We start from the raw sequence: 26,011 nt of genomic DNA, 5'->3' as shown, positions 1-26,011 counted from the left end.
GTGGTATATGCAAATGTGTGTACAGCATCATGGGCATCACACACGGAATGGGGACCAGTCTCCAGTGGTATATGCGGATGTGTGCACAGCTCGACAAAGGCACCAGGAAGATCCTGCCTGAAGCTGTTACCTTGTGTTATGGCATCACTGGGCTCCTGGGCTTCCCTCTCTTCTTTCTCTTCCTGAACACAGGAAGCAGCCGCCATCTGGGCAAGGGCTGAAGCGCAGTTAGCAGCAACCCCTTCAGAAGAAACAAACATCTACCCCTTAGCTGAGTATGTTCTCCAGATAGGTACCAAAAAGAACCCCTTCTAAAGGATGACTTTCCCAGTGAGTTCTGAAGGGACCTTCCCTCAGGTCAGGGATCCCCACGGGTACCTAGAGCACAACTCAGTCGCGCAGCTTTCCGCAGCCCATCAAGGCTCATGCAGATGGCATCTCGCTCCTTCTGGTTCTGCTCTTTGATGCCCTCGGCTCCTAAGATGAAGGCCAGCCCCTTGGAGCTTCCTGCCATTCGACCAGTCAAGGGAGTTGACAGAGTATCAATCAGGTTCTTCCAGCAGCCAACCAAAATATAACGTGCAAATGCCACACCTACAAGAAGGGGCAACCCAGGTTACTCTCCAGAGACAAAAATGAATGAAAAAGGGTCTGAGGTTCTCCAGGCAGGCCTCAGATGAGCATCTCTGACTTGCATGTCAGACAGGAAATACAATTTATTAGATTGTGTTGGGTCAGGTTTCACACAGTGCTCATAAGTAATGAATGTGGCATTACCATCTCAGCAGGGCAATTTTCATTACCTCCCTTCCCCCCTGCAAGACAAAGTCATAATTTATTTAAGCCGCCATGTAACAATTTGATTTCCGGTAACATGTGTAATGTATGTATATTTTAAGCCCAAGGTTGAAGGTCTTACCTGCTACTGTGGAGTCGTCAATTCTCCTACTCTGAGCGAAAGGCGACTCCATTGAAGCTGATGCCATCAACTGGCCACCAATCGCGCTGCTCTCTAAGCCATCAATATCTGTCAAGAGTAAAGTCATCCTTCGGTTTTGGCAGGTCAATCAAAAAATAATGGCCATCATAATATTCATCTCTTTTAGCAAAAATCCATTGTATCTCTTACATATGAGCTATAGAGTATCTTTTCTTTTCTTTTTAAAAAATTATTATTTATTATGTATACAGTATTCTGGCTGCATTTTTGCCTGAACACCAGAAAAGAGCATTAGATCTCATAGTAGATGGCTGTGAGCCACCATGTGGTTGCTGGGGATTGAACTCAGGACCTCTGGAAGAGTAGTCAATGCTCTATACCTCTGAGCCATCTCTCCAGCCCCCTAGAGTGTCTTTTCTGAGAAGATTATAAGCGTTGCTTTATTCCCTCAGTTTGTTTTCTTTAGTTGACAAAGCAGTCTTTTGCCTGCAGTTGTATGCTTTATATTTGAAAAAATGAGGCTAACCTCTGCTTCTGCTAATGTCACATAGTATTCACTCAAGATGTTTTCATCTGTGGATCCTCTTTTTATTAAAAATCAAGGCATTATCACTAATCGTATGTATAGAGTATTGCTTCTCAAGTTCTCGACTAAAAAGAATACACAACCATGCAGGGTTAGTATTTCTCTTCCAGAGTGCTTCCACTAGAACTAAGCAGAATAATTTTCTGGTCAAATAATTTTCATTCTAACTCAAAACATACTGGTGACAGTATACTTTATAATTTTCAAATGGTTTCAGTTAATATTTTTTTCATTTGATTGTCCCCAACTACTCAAACCAGGAAGGGAGGGCTCTTATATTTTCCTGTTTTACAGGGGAGGAAATTAAGAACTGGAAGCAAAAAAAAAGTATCATTTTTGGATGTTTGGGCTAAGATCCAATTGTAAAGTTGGTAGATCGCCCAAGTCCACGAGGCTGGCAAAGGACAGAATTGGAATTTAGTATCTGTGTTTTCTAATTGAAGACCAGAAACAACACTATGCCCCAGTTCAACATGGGTTCTAAAACTACCTTCTTCAAATTTTTGTAAGAATAAATCCCTGCATACAAAATAGCTCAACAAAATCCTTCATATGCTGGCAAGAAGGGACTGTTCTGGGGTTGAAAAGGCTGGGATTCTGCTTATCTCTGAATGAAGAGGCCTTTTAGGCCCGAGGCAGGCACCTCAATCTCTGGGTACCGATTCCCTCACTATAAAAGAAGCCGACAGCGGGATGCAACATGAATTCGGAGGCAACTGATACAGTCAAATGAAACACAGTGAGGGTATGGGAAAGAGGATTGAATAAATTTCTTCTCAATTTGTAACTTCACCCTTGCTTGAGTAGTATGATTTTCATTTTATATTGGATTCTTACAAAATGCCATCAAGTCTTCTAGGCAACATATCAGAAGGTCATTATGGTGGTTCCAAAGAAATTGGCTCCCATAGGGAGCTGCACTATTAGGAGGTGTGGCCTTGTTGGAGGAAGTGTGTCACTGTGAGGGGCTTTGAGGTATTATATGTTCAAACTATGCCCAGTGTGGGACAGTTCACTTCCTGTTGCCTGTGGATCAAGATGTAGAATTCTCAGCACCATATCTGCCTGCAGGCTGCCATGCTTTTCATCATGACAATAATGGGCTAAACCTCGGGAGCTGTAAGCTAGCCCCAATTAAAAGTCCGTTATAAGCATTACTGTGGTCATGGCATCTTTTCAAAGAAATAGAAAAGCTAACTGAGACAGTCATAAAAGATAGAAATTTAGGCTGGGTGGTGGTCACGCACGCCTTTAATCCCAGCACTTGGGAGGCAGAGGCATGCAGATCTCTGTGAGTTCGAGGCCAGCCTGGTCTTCAAGAGCTAGTTCCAGGACAGGCTCCAAAGCTACAGAGAAACCCTGTCTTGAAAAAACAAAACAAAACAAGATAGAAATTTATATGATTGCTACTATAGACATAGGCCAGTTTTCTGGAATCAATCAATGACTTAATGACATTTACCAGAAATGGTAATTTTATTCAGTTTATAATAGTTCCCATATACTGGGTACAAGACTAATGAACTCAGCTATTTGAAATTTATTTAAGTATAAAGTTTATCATTTCTATGAATGGCTTGCCATGTTCCAAGGAGTGGCCTGTTAGCCAATGGTGAGACTGTTGGTAGGGCTTCTCCTGGTACCCAATGGGAGGATCAGAAAGTTCCCATGCCCCACTTGCTAGTTCACACTTGGAACTTGCTATAAAGTTTCATGAACTACTAATTATTTGATTTTATTTGTTACCAGTGTTTGCCTGCATGTATTGATAAGGACCAAGTGCGTGCCTTGCGTGGTGCCCCTGGAGGTTACAAAAAGGCACTGGCTCCCCTGCAACTGAAAAGATGGCTGTGAGCTGCCATGAGGGTGCTGGGAACAGAACTGAATCCTCTGTCACAGTATTAAGTGCTCTTAGCTGCTGAGCCATTGCTCCAGCTCTCACAGAACCTTATTTTTGTTGCATTATTTTGAAAAGACTATATATCGCTATCATTACCCTAGAATTAAATAGCTTCCCTATGGGCAGAGCAACTGAGCTTATTCTTATGCTACAGCTGATTAGCAGCCATGATGGATGAATACAGCTAGTCCTTTGACATCTCTTGAATGACTCTTCTTTATTAAGCTTTGGGTAAAAGAGTCATAGAGATTACATTAGGCAGAAACCTGGTATTTGAGATCCTCAGCTGAATTCGAAGGCACTTACGCACTCTGTGCAGCTGTCTCTACCCTAATGAAGGGAGTTTGTGGAAACAGATGGAGACTGAGCATTGCTTAGAGTAAATTAAAAGAACGTCTCTTACAAATAAGAATGACTGTTTAGTGTGTGTTTGCCTGTGCACATGTTCACGTGTGTGATGTGTGTATGTGTGTGTATGTACATACGTGTGGAGGTCAGAAACTGGTATCAGGTGTCTCCCTGAGTTCCTCTTTAGTTTATTTTTTGAGACAGAGTCTCCCACTGGACTGAAACTACAGTTAGGTTGGCTGCCAGAAAATGCCAGGGATCCGCTGTATCTACCTCCCTAGTGCTGGAGTTATAGATCCCCTAACTCTGCCTGATGTTTTATGTAGGTGCTAGGGATCAAACATAGGTCCTTGGGACCATTGTGCCGTCTCTCCAGATCCCATGAACGACTAATTTCAAGTGGTATAAATAAAATCATGATTAATAAAGTACAAACTGGTCACTTGTCCTATGATCTTGATCCTCAAGATGTGGGACCCAGACTCGCTTTTATCAAGTTCCATCTTGATTCTAGAAGAAGGATTCCAGATTCAAGAAGTGCCGGGAGTCGACCCTCTGGGAAGGGGCCTCATTACTGTCGCTCTACATGGTTCCTAGCCAAATAACTCCCTGCCTCCGAATTCCTGATTGTGGGTTTTCACCTGTCAATTGACTCCTTTGTCACCTTTAAAAAAGGCCCGGTGTCAACCATTGACACCATGACGGACGTTTAATCAATGGATCCAACCTCCCAGCTACACACTCTCCAGCTTTATCCCTTCCTTCCCCCGTGTAGTAAAGAGCTGATGAGCTTTGAGAGACAGGAGACACGACACAAAGACATGCCCTTCTATGTCTCACGAGAGGACAATTTAGACTGGAAGTCAAGCTAGGAACAGAGAAAGATTAAAAAAAAAAGGCTGAAGGTTTAGCTTGTTAGAGCTTCTGATGAACACATCAAGGCTTTGAACATTTGTTGGCAGGCCATGGATAAAACAGAAATATCTGCTCTTGCCAAAACTCACCCCACCACCCCTAGATACTAAACACACTATTCACTGCATGGTCAATTGAAATTTCTAGTTGTTAAAGAGGTTGTTAAAATTTTTGACACTGGAGACAAGGATGCTGGGAAGGCCAATGTTTGTCATTAATTTACACTCTGGGACAGCTGGGAAAGGGACACTGACAGGGAATGGGAATGAGGCCAAGTATAAAATCAATTGCTTCATAGTCCAAGCGGCCAAATCCCAGGAGTGCCGAATGATGTGGGATCTCTATTAGCACGTGAGAATTTCCAGGAATAACTCCGGGCCCGTGTCTAGAGAATACAAGTCCATTGATGGGCCGACAGCATTACTCTAACAGCTGAGCATGTCCAACGGTGACAGTGAGCACAACAGGCTGCCCACGACAAAAGGAGAGCAAGTGCGTGCGAACTGCTTTCATGACGCTATCCTGCAACTGTTACTCAAAGCCTGTTCAAGCATCACGGCCTTTCTAAGAGGCCCCAGCACGTCAGCTTCCCCACTACAGAGCACCCCATGACCTCGGCGTGAGCCACTGACCAGTGAGCATGGTGATAAGGGGGAGGCTGTTGTCCTCGGGGCTGCCCCAGTAGCCAGCTTCCCCAAGCATGTTTCTGTCCAGCACCTGGTGGTAGAGCTCCTCAATCCAGGCCTGAGAGAAGACCATGAGCACGCCGCTGGTCTGCACCTGTTTCATGAACTCCTTCTGCAGAGAGACCAGGGAAGAGGACCAAAGACACAGCCCTATGAATGAACTGGTTCCCAAACCATGCCCCCCCCCCACTTCACTGAACCAGAGCTTTTCATTGCAGGGAAGAGTAACAGGGAGAAAATCTGGGGTGAAGAAGCACAAACTTCACACAGCTGTCTTATTAGTGACATGGTCAGATAGGTAGCCTGCAGAAGGACCAGGATGCTGCCTTTTATGGTCATGTTCTGGGTGTGGAGTTTATCACCTGCATGGCTACCTCCATGGTTTCCTCTTCTTGCTGTCCCAGCAGCAGCAGGGATAGAACAAGCTCTGGATGGAGTGTATGTCCCCAAGAGAGACTAGACCTGTTCTCATAGAGTCATCAGTTAACCTTGGGGGTTATATGTCAATCAAGAAAGAAGTAGCCATTGATTCCTTTCTTAAGATCCACGACTTAGACCCACAAATTGACATCATGGAAGTGGCCTTCTTCAGTCAAGGGAGCCGACCACAGTATAGTCAACACTATCCTCACTACACACCTTACCAAAGGTGTCTTATTAAAGCCATGAATGATCGCTGTACAAATTTCACATCTGTGCTCTGCCCGCTCCAGACCTGCACTGGCAATGGGTACTGTTGAGCAATGTGGCACAGAACACAATGGCCAGTTTCTTCCTTCAGACCCAACAATTGGCTGTACAGTGGCAGCTGAGATCAGAGCTCACCCGGGGGGCGGGGGAGGGACCCATGCCAGAGTTCATGCTCACCATCATGCCTGGTGCCAGGGTTGGACGCTTCCGGTAGTAGTCACCGTGAGAGAGCTTGAGGTTGAGCAGCAGGGCACAGTGTGCCGCCGTGTACAGGCTGTCAGCATTCATCAGCATCTGGAAGCTCAGACTGCTCCCTCCATCGAAGCCGGGAGAGTGCATCATGCCTACGGGAAGGGATGAAGACAGCTGTGGGGCCGCCACAGTGTGCCACAGGACCTGCATCTGCTGAACCAGATAGAGTCCTGCGGTGGAAACTCCATTGTGCAGAAGGCTGCTATATGGTGCTGATTACCAGCCAGGACGCTCACAGGACCAGAAGCACACTACAGTATATGACGTCTGTTCTGGAGTCGACCTGCTACAACTGGATCGTGAGCTGTTCATTAGCAGCCATGACTGGGCAAAGCCCTTTGACGCCTCTATTACATTCTTGCCTCTCAAACCTTCCATGACAACGTAGTATGACTCAGCCTCATCCTCTCTCTCTCCTTCGGCTATCAGTCTGCTTGCTGTTTCATCCTGTTCTCGCCTACACCTGCCTTGCAGCCTGTGTGTTATCTCTGACACTCTCTAGAATGCTCTCCGAGACCTCTGGGGAGTTCCTCTTTTGATTTTTTTTCAGGTCTCCAGTCAGTGTCTCAGAGACCGTTCCTTTCAGTTCCATAGCTTCCTTCGCAGGCACAGCCACTGCTTTCTTCCATGTACTTCTTATAGCCTCAATGCTGTTTACCCCACCTGGCATTGTATTAATAGTTTACAAAGGTGTAGGTCTGTGTGTGTGTGTGTGTGTGTGCACATGAGTATGCACACACACTCTAGCGACTGAAGCTAGGCTAGGGTCTCACACAAGCCAGATTGATGCTGTGCCTGTTAAGCAATATCTCCAGCCCTTGGAGACAGGTCTCACTATGTTGCTCAGACTGGTGTCATATTTGATCCTCCTGCCTCAGCCTCCCAGGCACTGAGATTGTAGGTAATGGCCACTATGCCAAGCTACACATTTGTTTTCTGTCTGCTCTCAGCACTCGAGGTCTGAGAGAAGGTGTGGCTATTAGTTCTGTTAATTAGAGACTCTTTCGCCTACAATAGTGCCTGTCACAGAGCAGGTTCTTATGCCACTGGGTGCATGAACGAGAATTCGCATGGCTATTATGAGAGCCAACTGTAGTCATTCATCTGAGGTACCCAAAGCAGCACTTAACACAAAAACAAGAAAGTACGAAGTCAGGCATGGTGCTGCATGTGTGTATCTCACTCAGCAGTCAGTGGCTGGGGAAAGAGGCCTACTTCAGCATGGGTGTCACAATGTATATAACAATAATTTTATTTATTTATTTATTTATTGCTTTTTTGAGACAAGGTTTCTCTGTGTTGCTTTGGAGCCTGTCCTGGAACTCGTTCTGTAGTCCAGGCTGGCCTTGAACTCACAGAGATCCACCTGCCTCTGCCTCCCAAGTGCTAGTGGTCCAAGTGCATGGACCACCACGGCCCTGTGCAACCCCCAGCACCCTTGAGATGTCTGAGCAATTCTCTGTAAGAGAGAGTGTTCCTAAAATCCATTTCTTTCCATGATGAAGCAGAAAGTAGTATTTAGAGTTTGGCATTTAACTGATCAAATTAAGAAGTACATTCAAGTTTATGTACAGTGGGGTGGGGAATAATTGGTAAGTGGCCTGATCTTAGACATCAAGATTAGACAGTTGTTCTACAGCAGTTACTAACTTGGCTGGGAATATGCTCTGGAAAACTAAGCATAGGTTCAAGATGCTGAAAGTGTAAGGGGCTGTGGTTGAATTTACTGATATGGAAAGACATCCACTAGCAGAGGTGTGCGAAGCCTGAGGACGTTGCTGGCAGATCTGCTTATGTCTGAAATAATTTGTTTAACTAGTTAGTAGTGTGTGGCGGCTGGTGGCCTAGCGTCTGTGTGCTGGTTAATCTCTGCAACTACCAACAACTGACACATTTGGGTATAAGACAAAATGAAGACTATTCCATCCGCTTACAGAAAAGAACAGTTTTCCTGCTATACAGGATGCTTTCTCTGGTGACACCAGGCACAAAGGAAACAGCACACCGCTGTACTTCAATAAATACTGTCTATTGTGTATAACCAATTCCATCTCATACAGTGTTTCATTTGACTATGCTCCAACTTTCAACAAGGAGAAGGCCGGTGAGACATCGGTCAATTGCCTAAACTTATGCAGGCATTTGGTGTCATGTCGCTGATGTGAGCCGATCGTACTGCACATGCCCTCCCTGGTAGGTACTCCATGAGAGGTTCTATGCAGTTTTCTGACTGGCCTTCTTGCTGTATTATCAATTTTGCAGTGATAAACCAAGGGAAGTATGCTAGCCGCGATGCTCGTATTTCCCAGGTCTCAAAAACTATAGTCCGTCTTGCCATCTGTAACGAAGATATTCTTCAGCGTCAGGAACAGGGGGCTGGACCAACTGCTTGACTGGTCATCAGTGAAAAACTGGATACTCTGATTTCCAGGCTTGACACTAGCTAGGTTTCGTCAACTTCCCACAAACCTAGAGTTACCTGGGAAGAGGCACCTCGACTGAGAAAATGCCTTTTGTTAGATGCCTGTAGGGAAGTCTGAGAGCATTTTCTTGATCCATGATCAGTATGGGAGGCACAGCCCACTGTGGGTGGTGCCGCTCCTTGGCAGATGGTCCCAGGCTCTATAAGAGAGTGTACTGGGAGAGTATGAGGGGCAGGCCAGGAAGCAGGACTCCTCCATGGCTTCTGCTCCAGTTTCTGCTTTGGGTTCCTGCCCTGACTTCCCTTCATGGATGACTGTAAGCTCTGAGGTATAAGAATTTTTCCTTCTGAGGTTGATTTTAGCCAAGTTTATCAAAACAGTAAAACCCTAGGACAACATGCCTGCTGTGGGCTTGAACTTAGACAACTTAGAATGTTGTCATAGAAAGGGAGGTTCTCACCGGGTCTCAGCCCTCCTTGGGGGTTTATATAATGACAGGTGGCAGGGAAGGGAGTAATCTCCAGTGGTCCAGCTACTGGATTATGGGTAAGGTGTCCATAATCCTGCTTTGCCCATCCCCTATACACAACCCTAAGGAAAGTCAGTGGGTCAACTACCACTCCCTCCACTCCATCCCCACCAACAAGAAAAAGAAATAAGGGAGGAGAAAAAAGGAAAAAAGAAAGTAAAAGATTATTAGTGGGGAAAGAAGAACAGTGGGAGGGAAACAGATGGCAAAAGGGTGGACATAATAAAAATTCATTATATACATGTATGAAAATGCCATGCCATAATGAAACCTATTGCTACATATGATTAATATAAGATGATAAAAGCATTACCAAATCAGATTTCCAGCTCACGACTCGGGTTGTCTTTACTGATCAAGTCATCTCCCTGGTTCATTACATATTATTTCAAATACAAGACTATACATATAACTTTGCCATTTTGCAGAGACTCAATCATTACCAAAACCAACCACAGTGCCAGACTGTGACCCACACTGCTCTGGCCACTAATATCTGCTGTCTCCCTTGGTATCAAGGACAGTTGGTCAGAGAATGTCCAGGCTGTGGAGATTGTCCCTGTGTTATAACCCCCCACCCCTAAGTCTTCCAGTCTCTTACTCTCTACCAGAGGAAACCCCAGGGCTCACGAACATGCTTTTGAAGCCAGTGGTTCTCAGCCTGTGCGTTGCGACCCCTTTGGGGTTGCATAGCAGATATTTACACTATGATTTCTAACAGTAGTAAAATTAGGAAGTAGTAACAAAAATGATCGTATGGTTAGGGACACCACAGCTTGAGGAACTGTATTCAAGGGTCATAGCATTTGGAAGGTCGAGAACCACTGCTTTAAGCTCTTCAAACCACAAGCAGGAAGATTATCGCCTACGAAGGCACACAGCTCTAAATGTCCTGGGTGCATACACAGCAAAAGACAGTCTACAAACCTGAGCAGAAAGTGGAGGCAAAGTTCTGAAGGGCGGTGTCCACCTCTTCCACACTGGACAGGGCTAGGAGCCGGGGAAGGAGGCCCTCGAGGGACTGTATAAACAGCCGGGCACTGTGCTGGTCAGCCTCCTGGTTCTTCAGCAGTTTGAGGGACAGAGCGGCAGTTCTCAGGGACCGATGGCCCATGTAGTCCCGAGGGGTCTGCTCTTCATCCGCCAGTGAACAGTTGTCCGACCCAATGTCCGACACATCAGACCTACCCGAGTCCTTTTCTGCTGCCATGGAATACTGGTCACAGGAATCAAATTCTGTCCTCGACAGATCTTGGTCATCTACACTGAAGTTGCTCTCACTATACCTAGATCCATAGGACCTTGTCCGACAGTCTACCGACAGGAAATTAGTGATGTCAGGGTAAGGGACTGTGTGGCTTCTCTGAACGACATCGGGCTGGTCTATGGCCTCAGGTTCTGACACTTTGCTCATGGTCTCCTTGCCTTCCTGAATGGCTGGTGACTTGAGTCCATTCTTGTGGTCCTCTGGTGTTGTCTGGCCCAATTCTCCCTCCAAGGTCGTCTGGCCTGTGTCTGTGGTGACACTGATGCTGATGTCTGGGCTCCTCTCATTGCCTGACTCCCATGGCGTGTGCTCTGAAGACAGCACCCGGCGCTGCCAGCGGAAGTCAGCCTCGTTAATCTCCATGGAGTCCCGGCTTGACTCAGCTCCGTCTCTCAGCTCTTCAAGGCGCAGAAGCAGCAGCTGTACTTGACTCTCATTCAAGCCCTTGCCCTGGCTTAGCTCATCTAGGGCCCCGAGCAGGGTGCAGACGCAGGACACGGCAGCGTAGCAGGCTTCAATGCCACCTTTGATGCATGCTTCTGTCATGCCGTCCATGATGCTACACAGTGTTCAAGACAGAAAATGGCACCCAGGCATGAAAGATCAAGAAACACCCCTAAACATGCAAGAGTTATCAGGCTGGTTAACTGCATAGTATTCAAAAGAAATAGTCTAACTTGTATAACATCAAGGGGTCTAGACAACAAAAGCCACAAATATGCTCAGGTAGGGAAAAACACCAGGTAAATTTCCCCACCTAAAATCATAGCACTCTTGGCTGACTAGCTTTTCTGGGTACAAGTGAAAATTCCAGAAGGAAATGTGTCATTTTATTCAAGTAAAGACACTGCCAATTTATTTTCAATTATGTTCAGACCTTCAAATAGGGCAGTTGCTGCTGCTTAGAGTCATGAAGACTTTTCTATCTAAACATATTCTTACCATGTGTATGCCAATATGATTATTACAAACCATAGAATATCGAGTTTTTTATGGAGGCTACTGCAATAGAACCTGACAGCCCATGCTGTAAATCAAAAAGTTCTTCCCTTAAATAATTCCAGGGGATAAGTTTTGTATGCTTCATGTGTAAATTCAGTTTTAAGCCAATATTGAAATCTGGCAAGATATGAGTAATATAAATTGAGATGTTTTATGTGGTTTGTGGGTAAATAATTAAATATACTCATCTTATTTAATGTAGGCTCATCAAAATTTCATCAATTTGTGGTTAAGGTGAAAAGTGTTCAGAGAAGTTGAACACTTCAAGATAGAAAATAACACCCAGGCATGAAAGATTAAGACATTCTTCCAAATATATTCAAGAGTTATTAGCGTGGCCAACTACACAGTATTCAAAAGAGAAAGTCTAATTTGCATAACATCAAGGGATCTAGACAATTAATGACACAAACACACTCAGTGTTGGAAAAATTCCAAGTAAAGTTCTCCACTTCAAACCACACACCCTCCATCAATATTGACTGTTGGCCAATCTATATGGACCCAAAAGAAAAATGAACATACAGTTTGAGAAGATCCAAGTGAGATTTTCTTTTGGAAATAGATCTTTTCCTTGGCTCTGACTCGGTAGAGCTTGGTCCTGCCAAGTCATACAGACGCTGTGGGCTCCCGAGTATCTTTAGGAAAAAGGAGAAAGAACAGAAACGTTAGTATCACAAAAACCAAAACTCAAAAATCCACCAAGTTTTAAAGTCATGAGATCAAATAACATGTACTTCTTTAGTGAAGGACACAAAATAGGAAAAAAGCTTGAGGATCTTTTCTTGGAGATGCATAGAATCTGAAGAATCTCTGGCTTGAGGTTTTATTTTTCAAATTTTGATCTATTTGTACATATGCAATGAGGTATTTTCAGGGTGATACCTGTGGTTGTCATATCATGTTTGAATGAGATATCATCCATAGTCTTGGGCATTTAAATCCTTGGTCCCAAATAGTGGCACTGTTTAGGTAGTGTTGGAGGGGGCCACTTGTTAGTTTTTGACCTCTCAGCTAGCTTAGCCCAAAAATAATCACACAAAAACTGTATTAGTTAAATTACTGCTTGGCCCATTAGTTCTAGCTTATTATTGGCTAACTCTTACATATGAATTTAACCCATTTCTATTAATCTGTGTATATTCACATGGCAGTGGCTTACCAGCAAAGTTTTGGCATGTCTAACTCTGACAGTTGCTCCATGGCATCTCCCTGACTCTGCCTTCCTCCTCCCATGCTATAGGCCAAGGCAGTTTCTTTATTCATTAACCAATAAAAGCAACACATAGACAGAAGGACCTCCCACACCAAGTAGGCTTGGAAAAAGTGGTCTTTACAGAGGAAGTATGTCACTGGGGGTGATGTTCAGGTTGCAAAAGTGATATCTCATGCCCAGTACCCCACTTCCTGCCTGCAGTTTGAGATGTCACCTATCAGCTACTCTGACACTGTGACTTCTGTTTACTGCCACAATCACCCACCATGATGGACTCTTGCCCTCTGAAACTCTAAGTCCAAATAACTTTTTCTTTTTTAAGTTGTCTTGGTCATAGTGTTTTATCACAGCAATAGAAAAGTAACTAATATAGGATCCAAGTTAAACAGCAAATTCACTTCACATACATCTTGTATTCTTAGCCTGAAGATAATGTTACACAATAGTTTTAAAATTTTGGTGTGAGGGTTTTGTATTTTCTACTTGTGGCATTATGGCAGCACTGAAGACATGTCTACACTTCAGGCTAATGATGTCAAATGTATGTTGTCATAAAATTAACCGAGGCTACAAATGATAGTAAGCTACAAAATAAAATGTGGCACACTGTTATAATTGTACTTGTCATGCTGTATATTGGCTCCGTAGAACTTCACACTAAGTCACTTAGCCAGCATCTCTCCAGCTTCCATCACCGTAGCCCCTGTGACCACCATTCTATTTTCTGCTTCTATGTGCTCAGGGTTTTTAGAATAAACATATAAATGGGACCAAGTGATACTTTCTGTGGCTAGCTTATTTCTCAGTATTATTCATCTATGTTGTTGCCAAGGACAGAATTTCTTTCTTTCTTAAGTTAAATCATTATTCCATCAATACTATTTTGACTAGATTTAATTTATATCTTCTATTGGCCCTAGCTTACTGCATGCTATCATAGTATAATGGAGATGATACTCCACAAAATGACTGTAGGTCAAAGAGCTCCTGCTCGTTAGGTGAGGAGCCACCAATTTCCCAGTTGCCACGTTCATCCAGTGATTTTGTTACAGTTCAACAGTTACCAAAAGACCCAGAATGCAAAGCTATCATTCATAATCTTGGAGCCTTCCAGAGTACTAATTCCATTGTCTGCTCTTCCAGCCAAGAGATATTTCCAAAAACAATTATTTTTTAAAGTCTTCTGTTGTTGTTGTTGCTGTTGTTAAAATGCAGATGCCACCACCTTGCCCTATGAGGCAGGGACAGTCCATCTACTCCTCCTCCTTCCCATTTGATGAGTCTGGGTTATAAAAACAGCCCCCCCCCAGGATACCATGACTTAAGCATGGGCTTACAAGCCCAGCATGGCTTTTTCTCACACTACTTTCTGTTTTACCCTTACTTTTTCTCCTTTTTGCTATTTCAGATTTATTCTGCTCTGTTTTTCAAAGCATCATGGTTGGTGTAGGGCCCGGGTCTACCCTTGTTCCTAGGGTTCATCTTGAGGACAGTTTCTGGTCAGCTGACAAAGCATTCTGTTTGTTCCTGTGCTCCTCTTGCCCCCCCCCCTCCCCCGCCACCCTGTGCTTAGCTGTAGGGCATTGACTCCATTGTTGGTATGTTAATTTCCCACCTGCCTGGGAAAGAGGTCCTTGTGAAGCAGTTAGGTACCTAAGGATTTCCCCAAGTTTGAATAAACGGCATTCAGCTGATCTCCTTACGAATGACCCAGGTCTCTTTGTGTGTTCTTTCAATCTCCAGGCCCTTGCCCCACTAGCGTATGGTACAGTGGCGCGCCAACTGTACCGAGGGTGAACACTGAATCGGGTGTTACAGGTTGGAGTACTGGGATGTTCATTTTAGGTTTTCTACTTTGAATACAATAGTTGAAGATTTAGCAAGCCAGTACTCTGCACGGGCTGCCTTCTCATGAGTCTTCACATATAACATTCTTGTCATTGTTCAGTTTTAACTGACTTAAATTTTTACATATTTACAGAAAATGTCATTTAGAGGTTATATTAAGGAATGGCTAACAAAGTTGTGTAGAACTTAGATCCTACTGCTATGACCCTTTATTTTCAGAGTGAGGTATACAACTAAGTATGAATGGGAATATTACTCTGAGATCATTGCATCTTCAGGGGACCTCTTCTGTCTTCCATTTTTGTTGAAGGGGTGAGTGCATCTCTGAGGGATGGTATTTAGTTTTTCTTCAGTGCTGCTTAAGGGGCTTCATGATGTTCAGCATGTCCTGTAATACCAAATTATACCAGTAGCCCAATGGATAGTACTCTGAAGTCTGTTTCTCTTGAAAGCCCACCTTATCCTCTAATTCAACTCAGATAATGTATTTAAATGCCTAAATTTGACATGTATTGTTAATTGCTTCAGAACCTAAAGGAGAAGGGGACAGAGTTGGTTCTGAAAGACCAACAATACTCAAAGACCTTTGTATCTTCCTGTGGTATTGGGAACCAAACCTCAGAGCCCTGTGTATGCTAGGCAAAGACTCTACCACTGAGTTACAATCCTAGACACCCCATCCTCTTGCCTACTGCCCCACTGCCCAGGGCTAGGGACTGAGTACATGGCCTTGTGTTTGCTAACCAAGTACTGTACCACCAAACCACACCCCCACCTTTTAAAATCTCAAGATGGGCATAAGAGGTATAGCATCAGTGGTTTGGTGTTCTATATCTGGCCAGTATGGACTTAGAAAAACAGCTAGGGTGGACCAAGGGAAGGAACTTACTTTTTCATACTTATTATCAGGCAGGAGATAGAATTAGAAAAAGAATGCATGATAAGAAACACAATGTCCTGTATGTCTTTGACAATTAGGTACATAGTGTCTATGGCACAGAGACCCAAAGAAATAATTCATTAAAAGGCAAGCAAGCATCCTGGGTACTGAGTGGTTTTCTTTGTGTGCAAAACCCTGCGTATTCTGGTATCCAGGTAACCAATTTTCCAACTTGTCATTTTAGTCCTATAAAGCAGAGGCATTATTTTCAGAATGACCTGGCTGGAATTCATCTGCTTCATTTCCCAGGGCAGCACTGGTCTCACACATGACTTGGAGGCATCTAATCTAGTGTTGCCTCTGAACAGTGCCCTTGGGAAGCACCTCGGGTTAAATGTGAGAAGGAAAATACACAAAAGTAATGTGTACAAAATATATGGGAGGGTACAAGGACTTCTTTCAATCCTCCTGTGAAGCAATCAACGTGATGGGCAGAGCATCAACTGTCAATGTGTGGGATGGAGTTAAGAGCAAGACTTGTGTTTAAGAAAACACAACCATAGGAGGGTTTTGGTGGCAAAGAGGCAACTGTACTTGGAACACCCAGGTTCACAGATAAGCCTTGTTTCTCACAAATGTAGGATTTCAGACAAGTGACTATGTCCCCAGAGCCCGAACTTCTCCCTCTGGAAAACTGGCATAATAGTATTGATCTATGGGAGAGAAGTGTTGGGTAGGTCTCTGTTTTGCCATTGTGGTACAATGTTATCACTTACAAAGCTCATGCTTGAGAAATGTTCAACTAAAATTTTGAAAAATCATAAAACGTATGTTTTTATTTTGTATTTGGGTATCTTGAGAAGTAGGTTACCTGTAGTGTGCAGGTTGGATATGTTTGGTCTAGCCTACTGTAAATGACCACTTATAAGAAATTAGGGAATGAACAGAAGCAGGAAGGTGTAAAGTAGGGCCAGTCAGGTGAGATTAAGTTGCATCTTAAAGAATGATAGGAAATGAGAAAATTGGTAGACGGTTCTAGAAACAGTATAGTAATTCAGATGGTGCAGAAGGCAGCGAGGAGTGATTAGAGAGTTTGGGTCATGGTGAAATTGTCAATGGTGATCTTTAAAAGGAAGTCCAATAATATAACAGAAGAAAAGTGGTCATGAAAAATGTCAGCTGTTTGTTTGCAACCTCCATGTGGTTTGTGGTCGTCTTCCTTATGGTAGTAACAAGTATATTATTTAATTTTGTTTGGTATTCTAGACTCATAAAGTACTTAGGCAAACTTCATTGCACTTCGAACATATAAACTTTGAATTTACGGTTTTCTTATCTTTACAGCATTGGAATATTCTAGAGTTAAGAGATTTGCCTGCTGTCATCTGGCATGCGAGGGGCAGGGAAAGGGTCTGACTCTTATCTTCAGGCTTGAGAATGGGTACCTGACCCAGTGCCAGTCAAGGACCTTCAGGAAGTGTTTGCATTGCATTGTGAGTGGCATGTCTAGAAGTTAGCGATGGATAAGAAGAGCCCCTGGGTTTAGAATTAGGGGACCAGGGGTTTTACTATTACTTATTGTTAGGAATTTGGACAAGTCATTTGGCCTCTCAAGGCTCCAGCTTCTGTGTGGGACAGAAAAATCCCTCTTTCTGGCTTTACATTTCCAAGTAAAATATCTCATTTTTTTTTATGGTGCAGGGAAGCCCTTGACCTGAATGGTGAATTTAGCAGGAAGAACTCAGCCTTCTTGGCCAATAATCCCTTTCCTTCTCTTCTTACCCTGAGGATCTGCCTATAGAGAGGAAGGCTATTCCACCTCCTTAAAGTGTCAGGTTTAATAGAATAGTGGCCTGTCTGGTTTAATAGAATAGTGGCCTGTCTGAAGAGAGTGCGGGTGGAGAGGCCCCATTGCTTAAATGGTAGTCAAGTAGACTAGTCAAAGTTACACATTCCTCACCAACCCATCAGTGAGAGAATCTGAAAGCTGGGCTTTTGGTGCCACCCTCTGGCACGAGGGAGAGGAAAAGAAGCCACACTACTGGTCACAGTCAAGTCGATGCACAAACCTGTTGAAGCTATAATGAATATGATGTGTCTGGCAATGAGTAGGAAAGAGATAATGACTGGTTTTATGTGCTCATGTGTTTTCTTGATGGTCTCTGTAGTCTGGATTACTCAATTTCTAGAAATATTGGGTCATAACCCCTCATTATGGTAAGATCTTACAAAAATATCACCAAGAAGGAATTGAAATTTAATTCTTTGTTCTTTGGTCTTGGCTGGAAAGAACAGATGACAAAAGGACCACCATTGTCTGAAAAGCCTATCAGTAAGACCACAAAATCGCTGTGATTCTAAGTTGACCTTAGGGCTATCTGATTAGATAGACTAGAGCCTAAGGCTGAAATATAAAAGGCCACCAGGACTTGGTCAGATGAGATCCCTCACCATCATACACTAATAATCTCTGTGTGGATTCCATATGGTAATACCACTGAAGTCCAAGAGAACAACTATCAGAACATCCTGTGTATCTGGTAAGTTTCAATGATTAAGTATGCAAAGATACTCTGATGAAGAAAAAATAGGCTTTAAAAGAAACTGATGTTCAATATTGCTTAAGCTGAATCAACCCATATTTTGTTACTCTGATTTTGGGGACGTTAGCATTCTACATAAATGCAAGCAACTCCCCTAGATAGTTTCAGCTGTCAGCTTGACACAACCTCCAGTCACCTGAGGAAACTTCAGTGGAGGAATTGTGTAGATCAACCTGGCCTGCCGGCATGTCTATGGGGCACTGTTTTGATTGCTAACTAATGAGAAGGGCCCAGCCCACTGTGGGTGTTACCATCCCTAGGTATATAGGTCTGCGCTGTATAAAAATACTAGATGAGCTAGCCAGATATCAAGTCAGTAAGCAGTCTTCCTCTGTGGTTTCTGCTTGAGTTCCTACCCTGACTTCCCTCAACGATGGATTATTATCTGGAAGAGTAAGCAGATTAAATAAGCCCTTTCTTCCCAAGGTTGCTTTTGGTCAGAGTGCTTTATTATAGAAACAAAACGGAAAACCAACCAACCAAACAAACAAAAAGCTCCCCCTAGAACACTAACCTTTATGAAGAAGTTCACATAAACAAGATTCCTTTTTCTTAGTAATTCACTGATTCCTTTTCTTAGTAATTTCTAAGGAGGGGTTTGATGGAGTGAGAATTCTCTTTTGCAGTACCTTTAAAATAACTGCAATTCATCCTCAAAGCCATGAGGCAGCCCACTGGAATGGCTATTATCAGATACAAAGCCTTTCTATCTTGGGATTTTGACATATGAGAGGACAGAACACATGGAGGAAGAGGAAAAGGGGTTTCTTTTAGCAAGAAACCAGCAAAGCTCTTTTGTGCATGTCTCAAGCATTAGATCATTCTGTTTTTGACCTGGGCTTGGTTACCTTTCCTTAGGCAGTGGTCCCTTGCTCCTAGGAGGTCACCATATTGTATTTAGTATAGACTCCCAACTTTATGGCACAATATAACAATGAATGCCTGGATTCAAGACAATCCTCTTGGCTCAGCCTCCTGAGTAGCTGGAACCACAAACATACACCACAGCACCTGGCAAGTCATTTTGGAATCTGATTTTGCCAAGGTGCCAAACATGTATATCTGCATAGAAAAGAACCCAAACCAAAAGGATGAGCTCTCAGGTGTACATCTACCAGAGTTTTAACAAACACACAGCAAATTTTAACAAACACATAGCTAATTTTCAAAGAGTTTGAAGCCAATGAATGTCTCTAACATTTCCTTTTTTTAAAGCACAACTCCCAAAATATATGCCTACCAACTTCAGAATTGTTTGTTACTGGATTCCATGTGGTGGCAATGACACCCCCAGCATGGGATGACAAACAGTTTAGATGCTCCCACATGTAAGACACTGCACAGAGATTCCTGTGGGCAAACCCATGGCATTCTCCCACACCTCCCTACCTCTTTCATGATCTTGATGGCTTCCACCCGGTGCTGGGGTGGGGGATACAGGAGCACACGGTGGTAGAGGGACTGGAGCACTGGCTTCATGGAATCCACTGACCCCACTAAGCGGACGAGGTCAGCTGCAAGGTAATAGATGGTGCGGGCCACAGGGCCGCTCAGCGTAGGTGCAATGCAGGAGCAGCCCGAGCCGCGGCCGTGGTCAGACACACCAGGAGCGGCCGAGTCCGACTCCACATTGCTGCTGGTACTGGTGCTGTGAGCAGAGGTGATAGTTTTGTCATGAATGGGGTTCCCCAGGATCACAATGAGAGCCGGGCAGAGGCTTTTCCTGGAAAGAGGTGGGAGGAAAAATAGGCCTTACTAGAAGCCACGTGGTAAAATGTGAATGCCACCAGGAAGACAAATAGTTGCCACAGAAATATCCAAGGAAGAGCAGGGGTCCCTATTCTTCCTTCTTTTGCCTATGTTACACCCAGTATACCCAGTCTTCCTCATTTCTCATGTTAAATAAAGTCAAGAGAAGCATTTAAGGACCATTCGCGTCTGTGCGCATGTGCACGTTTCTGTGTGTGTATGTATATGTATATATGTGTGTGTGAACCAATAGGGCTCAGAATGCTAAAAAGCTTTCTCATCAAGTTTCATTTTGCTATGAATAACAGAATCGTTTGTCATTTTCGGGGTTACTTTCAAATTCCATACTGACAGCCCTCATTCAGCTTCCTCCCTGTTAGTAAAATGGGATCTATACCCTGATTGCTCTTCGAGCTGATGAGGGAGGGGGACTTGATCGGGGGAGGGGGAGGGAAATGGGAGGTGGTGGCGGGGAGGAGGCAGAAATCCTTAATAAATAAATAAATTAAAAAAAAGAAGAAGAAAGAAAGAAAAAAAAGCCATGAAGAAAAAAAATGGGATCTATAGCCTACTGACTGCCTGCGGGGCCTGTCACTTCCCGGAATCTCTAGACATGAGTAGGTGATCAGCACTCTTGTGGCACTAAAGACCAGTTCAGGGGTAGAATTTCTTGATCATACACTGCCTGATATATTTACATGCTTCTTAGAACAGACTGAGAACCCAGAAGTCACTGGGTTCTGTCTCTTGTGATCCCATTGACATAAATGGCCTAAGAGGGTTACCAGAAGCTTATGTGTTATATTTAGCCATTAGTTTCTTTAAGGGATTTGGGGTGATGTACATAAATAAAGCAATTCTCCTACCTGGAGGACCCATAAAAATAGATGGAACTATCACTAAGTCATGGGCACTGTGGAATGGGACCGAGACACAGCTACTGGAACCCCTGGCTGGTGTGGGGGCATCAGGGCTTTATTCTCACCAGATGAGGTCAGTGAAGCCCCTGTGCAGGTACATGGAGGAGGAGGAGCTGCTGAGCACGGAGAGAATGCATTCCAGGTACAGAAGCTGCAGCTGCTGGCTGTCACTGCGGAAGCACAAAAGGAACACACAGACAATTAAAACACAAAGCAAAATGAGAGAGCTGGCATTGGGGCAGAACTTGGAGAGACTCTAGGCATCACCCCAAGGGGATGTGCGGTCGATGTCGTTGGGTCGGAAGAGAGCTCTGTCCCCTTAGACTGAAGTCCTAATCCCCAGCACCCAAGCAGGTGACCTTCTCTGGAGCAAAGTTAATGTGACTGTCAATGAGGGCCCTAATCCAACGTTAACAGATGTCCTCAGAAAGGAAACCTGTGGACACGTAGACAACCCTCCACACACACACACAGAGGGAAGACTGTAGGAAGAGATGCGGGGAGATAATTCTCCACAAGGCAAGTGAGGAAGGAGGTGGAGGTCCTGCGGTGGTCCTGTGGCAGTGCTCGGAAGTAACTACCCTGATCTTGACACGTCAGCCTCCAGAACAGTTAGGAGATGACAGCTCCCCCATGCAAGGCACCCAGTCTTTGGTGCCCCATTATGGCGCCCTAACAAAGTGATCGAGTTAGGCTCATTTGGGGAAACTAATAAACCTTATCTTGGAGAAAGGTTTCTGTGCATTTGTAAACAACCGAGTGTGAAATAGGAGGGCCATAGGTTATACCCTTCACACACATCTTTATTGTATCCACATCTTATAATAGTGTAATACATTTTCTACAGTTAGTGTACAAATGGCGACATGTTAGCCAAGCCCCGGATCCACCAGAAATTCTAATTACCTCTGATGACTTAACTTTCTAAGAAACGGTTTATACCATCATGTCCTTTTCTCTCTCTCCTGCACCATTTCTCTCCTCTTCCTTTGAGCTGGGTCTTAAAGCCGGGGTCTCACGCATGCTAGGCAAGCAATTTAATACTGACGTAACACCTACAAACAACCACATTATCTCACTAGCAAACACTTCACTGCTTCACAACCCACATTTCTTCTTTATTTATTAAGGAAATATTAATATTTTTATGTGCATGGCTCTTTCAGCTGCATGTATATCTGTGTACCATGTGGGTACTTGGTGCCCTTGGAGGCTAGAAGATGGTATGGGGTCCCCTGGAACTGGAGTTATAGACAGTTGTTAGCCACCATGTGCAGGGAGCTGAACCTAGGTCCTCAGAATGAGCACTTAACTGCTGAGCCATCTCTCCAGGCCTCAAATATATTCGTTGTTTTTTCCTTAAGGGTAGTTTTCATTACGGGCTGTCTCGATACGCTAATAAAGAAACAGACAACTCTATAGGAAACACATTCTTATGTTCCCAGCTCATGTCTACTCTCAGTGTCACAAAAAATGCTTAAATTCCAGGATGCAGTGAGTCTCAGGAATGGAAAAAAACTTAGCTTTCAACACATTTACTTGACTTGCAAATCTTCTAAAGAGAAATGGTGCAAGAATCTCTTAGGGAGTGAACTATCCATAAAAGGAGAAGTCTGCCAATAATAACACTCAGCTACTCCTGTTTTGTCCTAATTTAAATAAATGTCAGGAAAGAAGGCTAATGTTCTCAACAGATAAGTGGTTCCTTAGAGCAGAAGAGGGAAGGGAAAGGCTGCGAGAGCAAACTGGGAGGCACAGAAGCTGGGGAGAGGGAAAAGGAAACTGTCCATTTGCCCTAGAGGCCAGAAGTCCATCCTCCTGCTGACATGACAAAGACCGTGTCACTGCAAGACAAGGCAGAGTGAGACGGATACCAGGGATGTCTCTACAATAACACCCCAAACCAACTCCAGGCTCTGAAACTGACTGGCAAGCTATGGCTCAGAGGCCGAACCCTGTGAATTTGAAAGTGTCTTTATATTTTAAAGGGACTATGAGGCCAACTTTTTAAAAAGCCCATGAGAAGACACATTACATGGCCTTTTACAGAAGTTCACCAACCCAGTCTGAAAGCTCTTTGTCCCCCACACTACATGATTAATAACACACTGGGAGAGAATGCTGCCCACATCTGGATACATACTCTGAGGATGGGGGAGAGGGGATAAAGGATGAGCTGCCACAGAAGTCACTATCATTTGGCAGAAGGACAGTAATAGTTACAATTTGATTATAAGAATGGGAAGGACAAGAAATATTAACCCTTTGTAGGCCAATAAAGACTTCCCATTTCTAGCCTCTCCCTCCTCCATGTTTCTGCGGCCTATTGCTGCTCTGAAAATAGCACACTGTCCACTGTGAGACAAGACAGAGAAGCACACAGAACCAAGCACTGATGCCAAGTGCTGTAGATGAAGCACTCCGTGTTTCTATGATACTGCAGAACAAAAGCACCCCTCAGAAAGGCCTGGGAGAATGTGATAGGAAACACTGTCTTTGTACAGCCTCGAAGCTCCAGCAGTTATCTGTGGCATTGCGGAGTTGTGAAGGAGAGTGTGGACAAATGCAGAGAGATGGGGAAGCAGTTTGGGCTGGGAGGCTGTCAGGTGAAGCACAGGATATGAGGATCGTGTCTGCAAGAGTGGAGCTAGAAGGCAGGCACAGTGGTGTGTGTCTGCAATCCCAGCACTTGGGTGATGTGGGATTCCCCTCTGTATGCTGTGAATACCATCGGTTAATAAAGAAGATGTTTTGGGCCTGTGATAGGGTAGAGCAGAGCTAGGAGGGGAAAACTCAACTGAATGCTGGGAGAAAGGAGGCAGAGTCAGTGAGAAGCCATGTAACCCCACTGGAGACAGATGCCGGAACTTTACCTGGTAAGTCATAGCCTCGTGGCGATACACAGATTAATAGAGATGGGCTAAATTAAGATGTAAGAGCTAGCCAATAAGAAGCTAGAGCTAATGGGCCAAGCAGTGGTTTAATTAATACATTTTCTGTGTGGTTATTTTGGGAGTCTGGGCAGCCGGGAAACAAGTGGCCTCCTTCCCTAAAATATGTGGGGAGTTAATGCAGGAGAATCAGTTCAAGGTCATTTGTAGCTGTATATAGGGATCAGGGCCAGTCTGGGCTACATGAGATTTGATGATGATGATGATGATGATGATGATGATGATGATGATGATAATAATAATAATAATAATAATAATAATGGAGTGGGGATTAGAGAGACAGAGACACCACTGTGTTAAGATGTCTGAAGTTTTACCCAGGCAATGATTTTGAATGATTTTTCTTGAATGGATGGGAGAGGACTGAACAATAGAGCCACACTGTCCACTAGCCTGTCCCTTTCTGAATGGAGATGAAGGAGGAGTGGATGGAGAGATGGGGAAATGGGAAAAGGGAGGGGACAGGAGGAGAGGAGGAAGGGAAAACTGGTTAGGATGTAAAAATGAAAAATGTTATTTAGATTAAAAAGGAAAGAAAACTCAATTCTGGAAGGATCATCTTTACTGTGTCTCAGGTTAATTTTTCCGACAACAAACTGGGATCATTTTTAAGATTCAATGTCCCAACGCAAAAATATCTCTTCCTCAAAAGGTTGTCTAGGATTGCACAACGAAAGTAAAGATAGAAAGTAAAGATTCTCAATTTCTGAAGTCATCGGGGATAAGTCTAGGAGGGAAATGGTGAGCTGTCAGGGTTATGGCAAATATTTGCAAAGCCTGCTGGGAAACACTGCAGGCTCCACGCATCAGCCCCATTGACAGGAACGTATCACCAAGGTAACTGGCCCAGAAGTCTCCTTGGAGACAGAATGACAGCTTAAATGTGGGCTGCAGAGTCTGGATATCAGGTTCTTATGGTCTTGCATGAGTCATGCTATGAAATGGAGCTCAGAAAATCTGAGGATCTTCATGCATGCTCTTCGCTTAGAGATCTTTGAACATTTGCACAGTGTGCAAGCCTTTTGGACTTGTATACTTGCAGACAGGCCACCACTTGGATGCATGGAGTGAGGATGAGCCTAGAACCTAGCTAAATTTTTCAAGATACATGGGGGTGGGAAGACTGTATAATTAGGAGGGCTATAAGCAACTTTTCTTGGTCTTTTATTAGAGCATTTCATGATTGGCAGATTATGTGCTGTTTGCTTCATTGCTTGCTCGTGGCTAAGATCTTCCCAGGTACACATCCAAGCAGAACAACTCTCTGCAATGGACACTGGGTCATACAGGCTGAGCGACCACCTAGCTAGGGAGGTCACCCCCCAGGAGGATAATCAGCGGTATTTTCAGCATCTCTGTAGTTCTCACAGTGTTGGGTTTTAAATAATTTTTTTCTTCCAAATGTTTGCTGTCCTTTGGTCCAGATTTGAATTTAATTAGAAAAACAAGAGAAGGAAGCAAGCAATTATGTAAGAGCTGCAGCAGAATGGGAGCAATTGATAAAGTCGTTCTGACTGGCCTAACTGATTCTATGCCTTGGTACAGAGTCCTGTCCGATGTTCTTTGGAGAAGGAGACAGGGGCAGAGTGGCAGGAGACATATAGACGAGGAGTCACATTCTACTCTCTGAGGAATTCTTGAGCTGGAGAGAGAACATGCAACTCAGCTTGTCTAATATAGGACTCTGTTACTACCACGTCGGCAAGGCCTGTTTGGCAAGATGTACTGAGTACCTCCAAATATTTCAGAATTCTCCAGAGAGACTGAGTATGTCACAAGCACATGTCTGGATGAGACTAAGCCCTGGGAGGTACCTGGAGTCTGATTTTGAAAATGACGGTAAGGAGAAATCCTGCTCGTTGGGGTTTTAGAGGGGAGGAGCTACTGAGAAGACAGATGGAGTGTCTGGTTTAGTAATGAAGAAGAAGGAACTGAGGAGCAGAACCAGAAGAGAGCACATGAACACGAACACTCAAGGAGGAAGGGATGAACACTACTAGAGAGCTAACAGAGAGGCATTCTGCTACATGATTCATGCAGCACCCTAACCTTAGAAAGCCCACCCCTTCACCTTAGGGTACTGAAATTATTGGCAGAGACCATAAGCAATCAAATTCCAGAGGCAGGATTATGATCAGGGGACATGGATCAAAAACCCAAGACTGCACAACTGCACATCCTCTCCAAACCATGAGGCAGAGTAGCAGCCTGCCTAAGGCTGTCTATGACTCAAGAGAAAAATGTTTTATGGGCCATAGGAACTGTTTTGCCTCTCCCCAGATCATAGAGTTAAGAAGTGTTCCATG

General features: G+C 44.1%; 1 protein-coding gene across 1 annotated transcript in view; it reads right to left on the bottom strand.

Moving 5' to 3' along the window:
* Positions 1 to 26,011, bottom strand: part of Arfgef3 (ARFGEF family member 3) — a 156,647-nt gene that overhangs the window by 47,771 nt on the left and 82,865 nt on the right. Inside the window, exons 9-17 of the mRNA XM_005360974.2 lie at positions 20,820 to 20,924; positions 19,475 to 19,808; positions 12,064 to 12,176; positions 10,197 to 11,095; positions 6,243 to 6,409; positions 5,322 to 5,487; positions 920 to 1,027; positions 379 to 594; positions 131 to 241 (exon numbers count right to left, since the gene is read on the bottom strand). Coding sequence (XP_005361031.1) covers positions 131 to 241; positions 379 to 594; positions 920 to 1,027; positions 5,322 to 5,487; positions 6,243 to 6,409; positions 10,197 to 11,095; positions 12,064 to 12,176; positions 19,475 to 19,808; positions 20,820 to 20,924 — 2,219 coding nt within the window. The remainder of the gene's footprint in view (positions 1 to 130; positions 242 to 378; positions 595 to 919; positions 1,028 to 5,321; positions 5,488 to 6,242; positions 6,410 to 10,196; positions 11,096 to 12,063; positions 12,177 to 19,474; positions 19,809 to 20,819; positions 20,925 to 26,011) is intronic.

This window comes from Microtus ochrogaster, linkage group LG4 (genome assembly GCF_000317375.1).
Source record: "Microtus ochrogaster isolate Prairie Vole_2 linkage group LG4, MicOch1.0, whole genome shotgun sequence".
Taxonomy (NCBI): Eukaryota; Metazoa; Chordata; class Mammalia; order Rodentia; family Cricetidae; genus Microtus; species Microtus ochrogaster.
The sequence above is the reverse complement of the archived record's forward strand: the minus strand, read 5'-3'. Positions and strand labels throughout refer to the sequence as shown.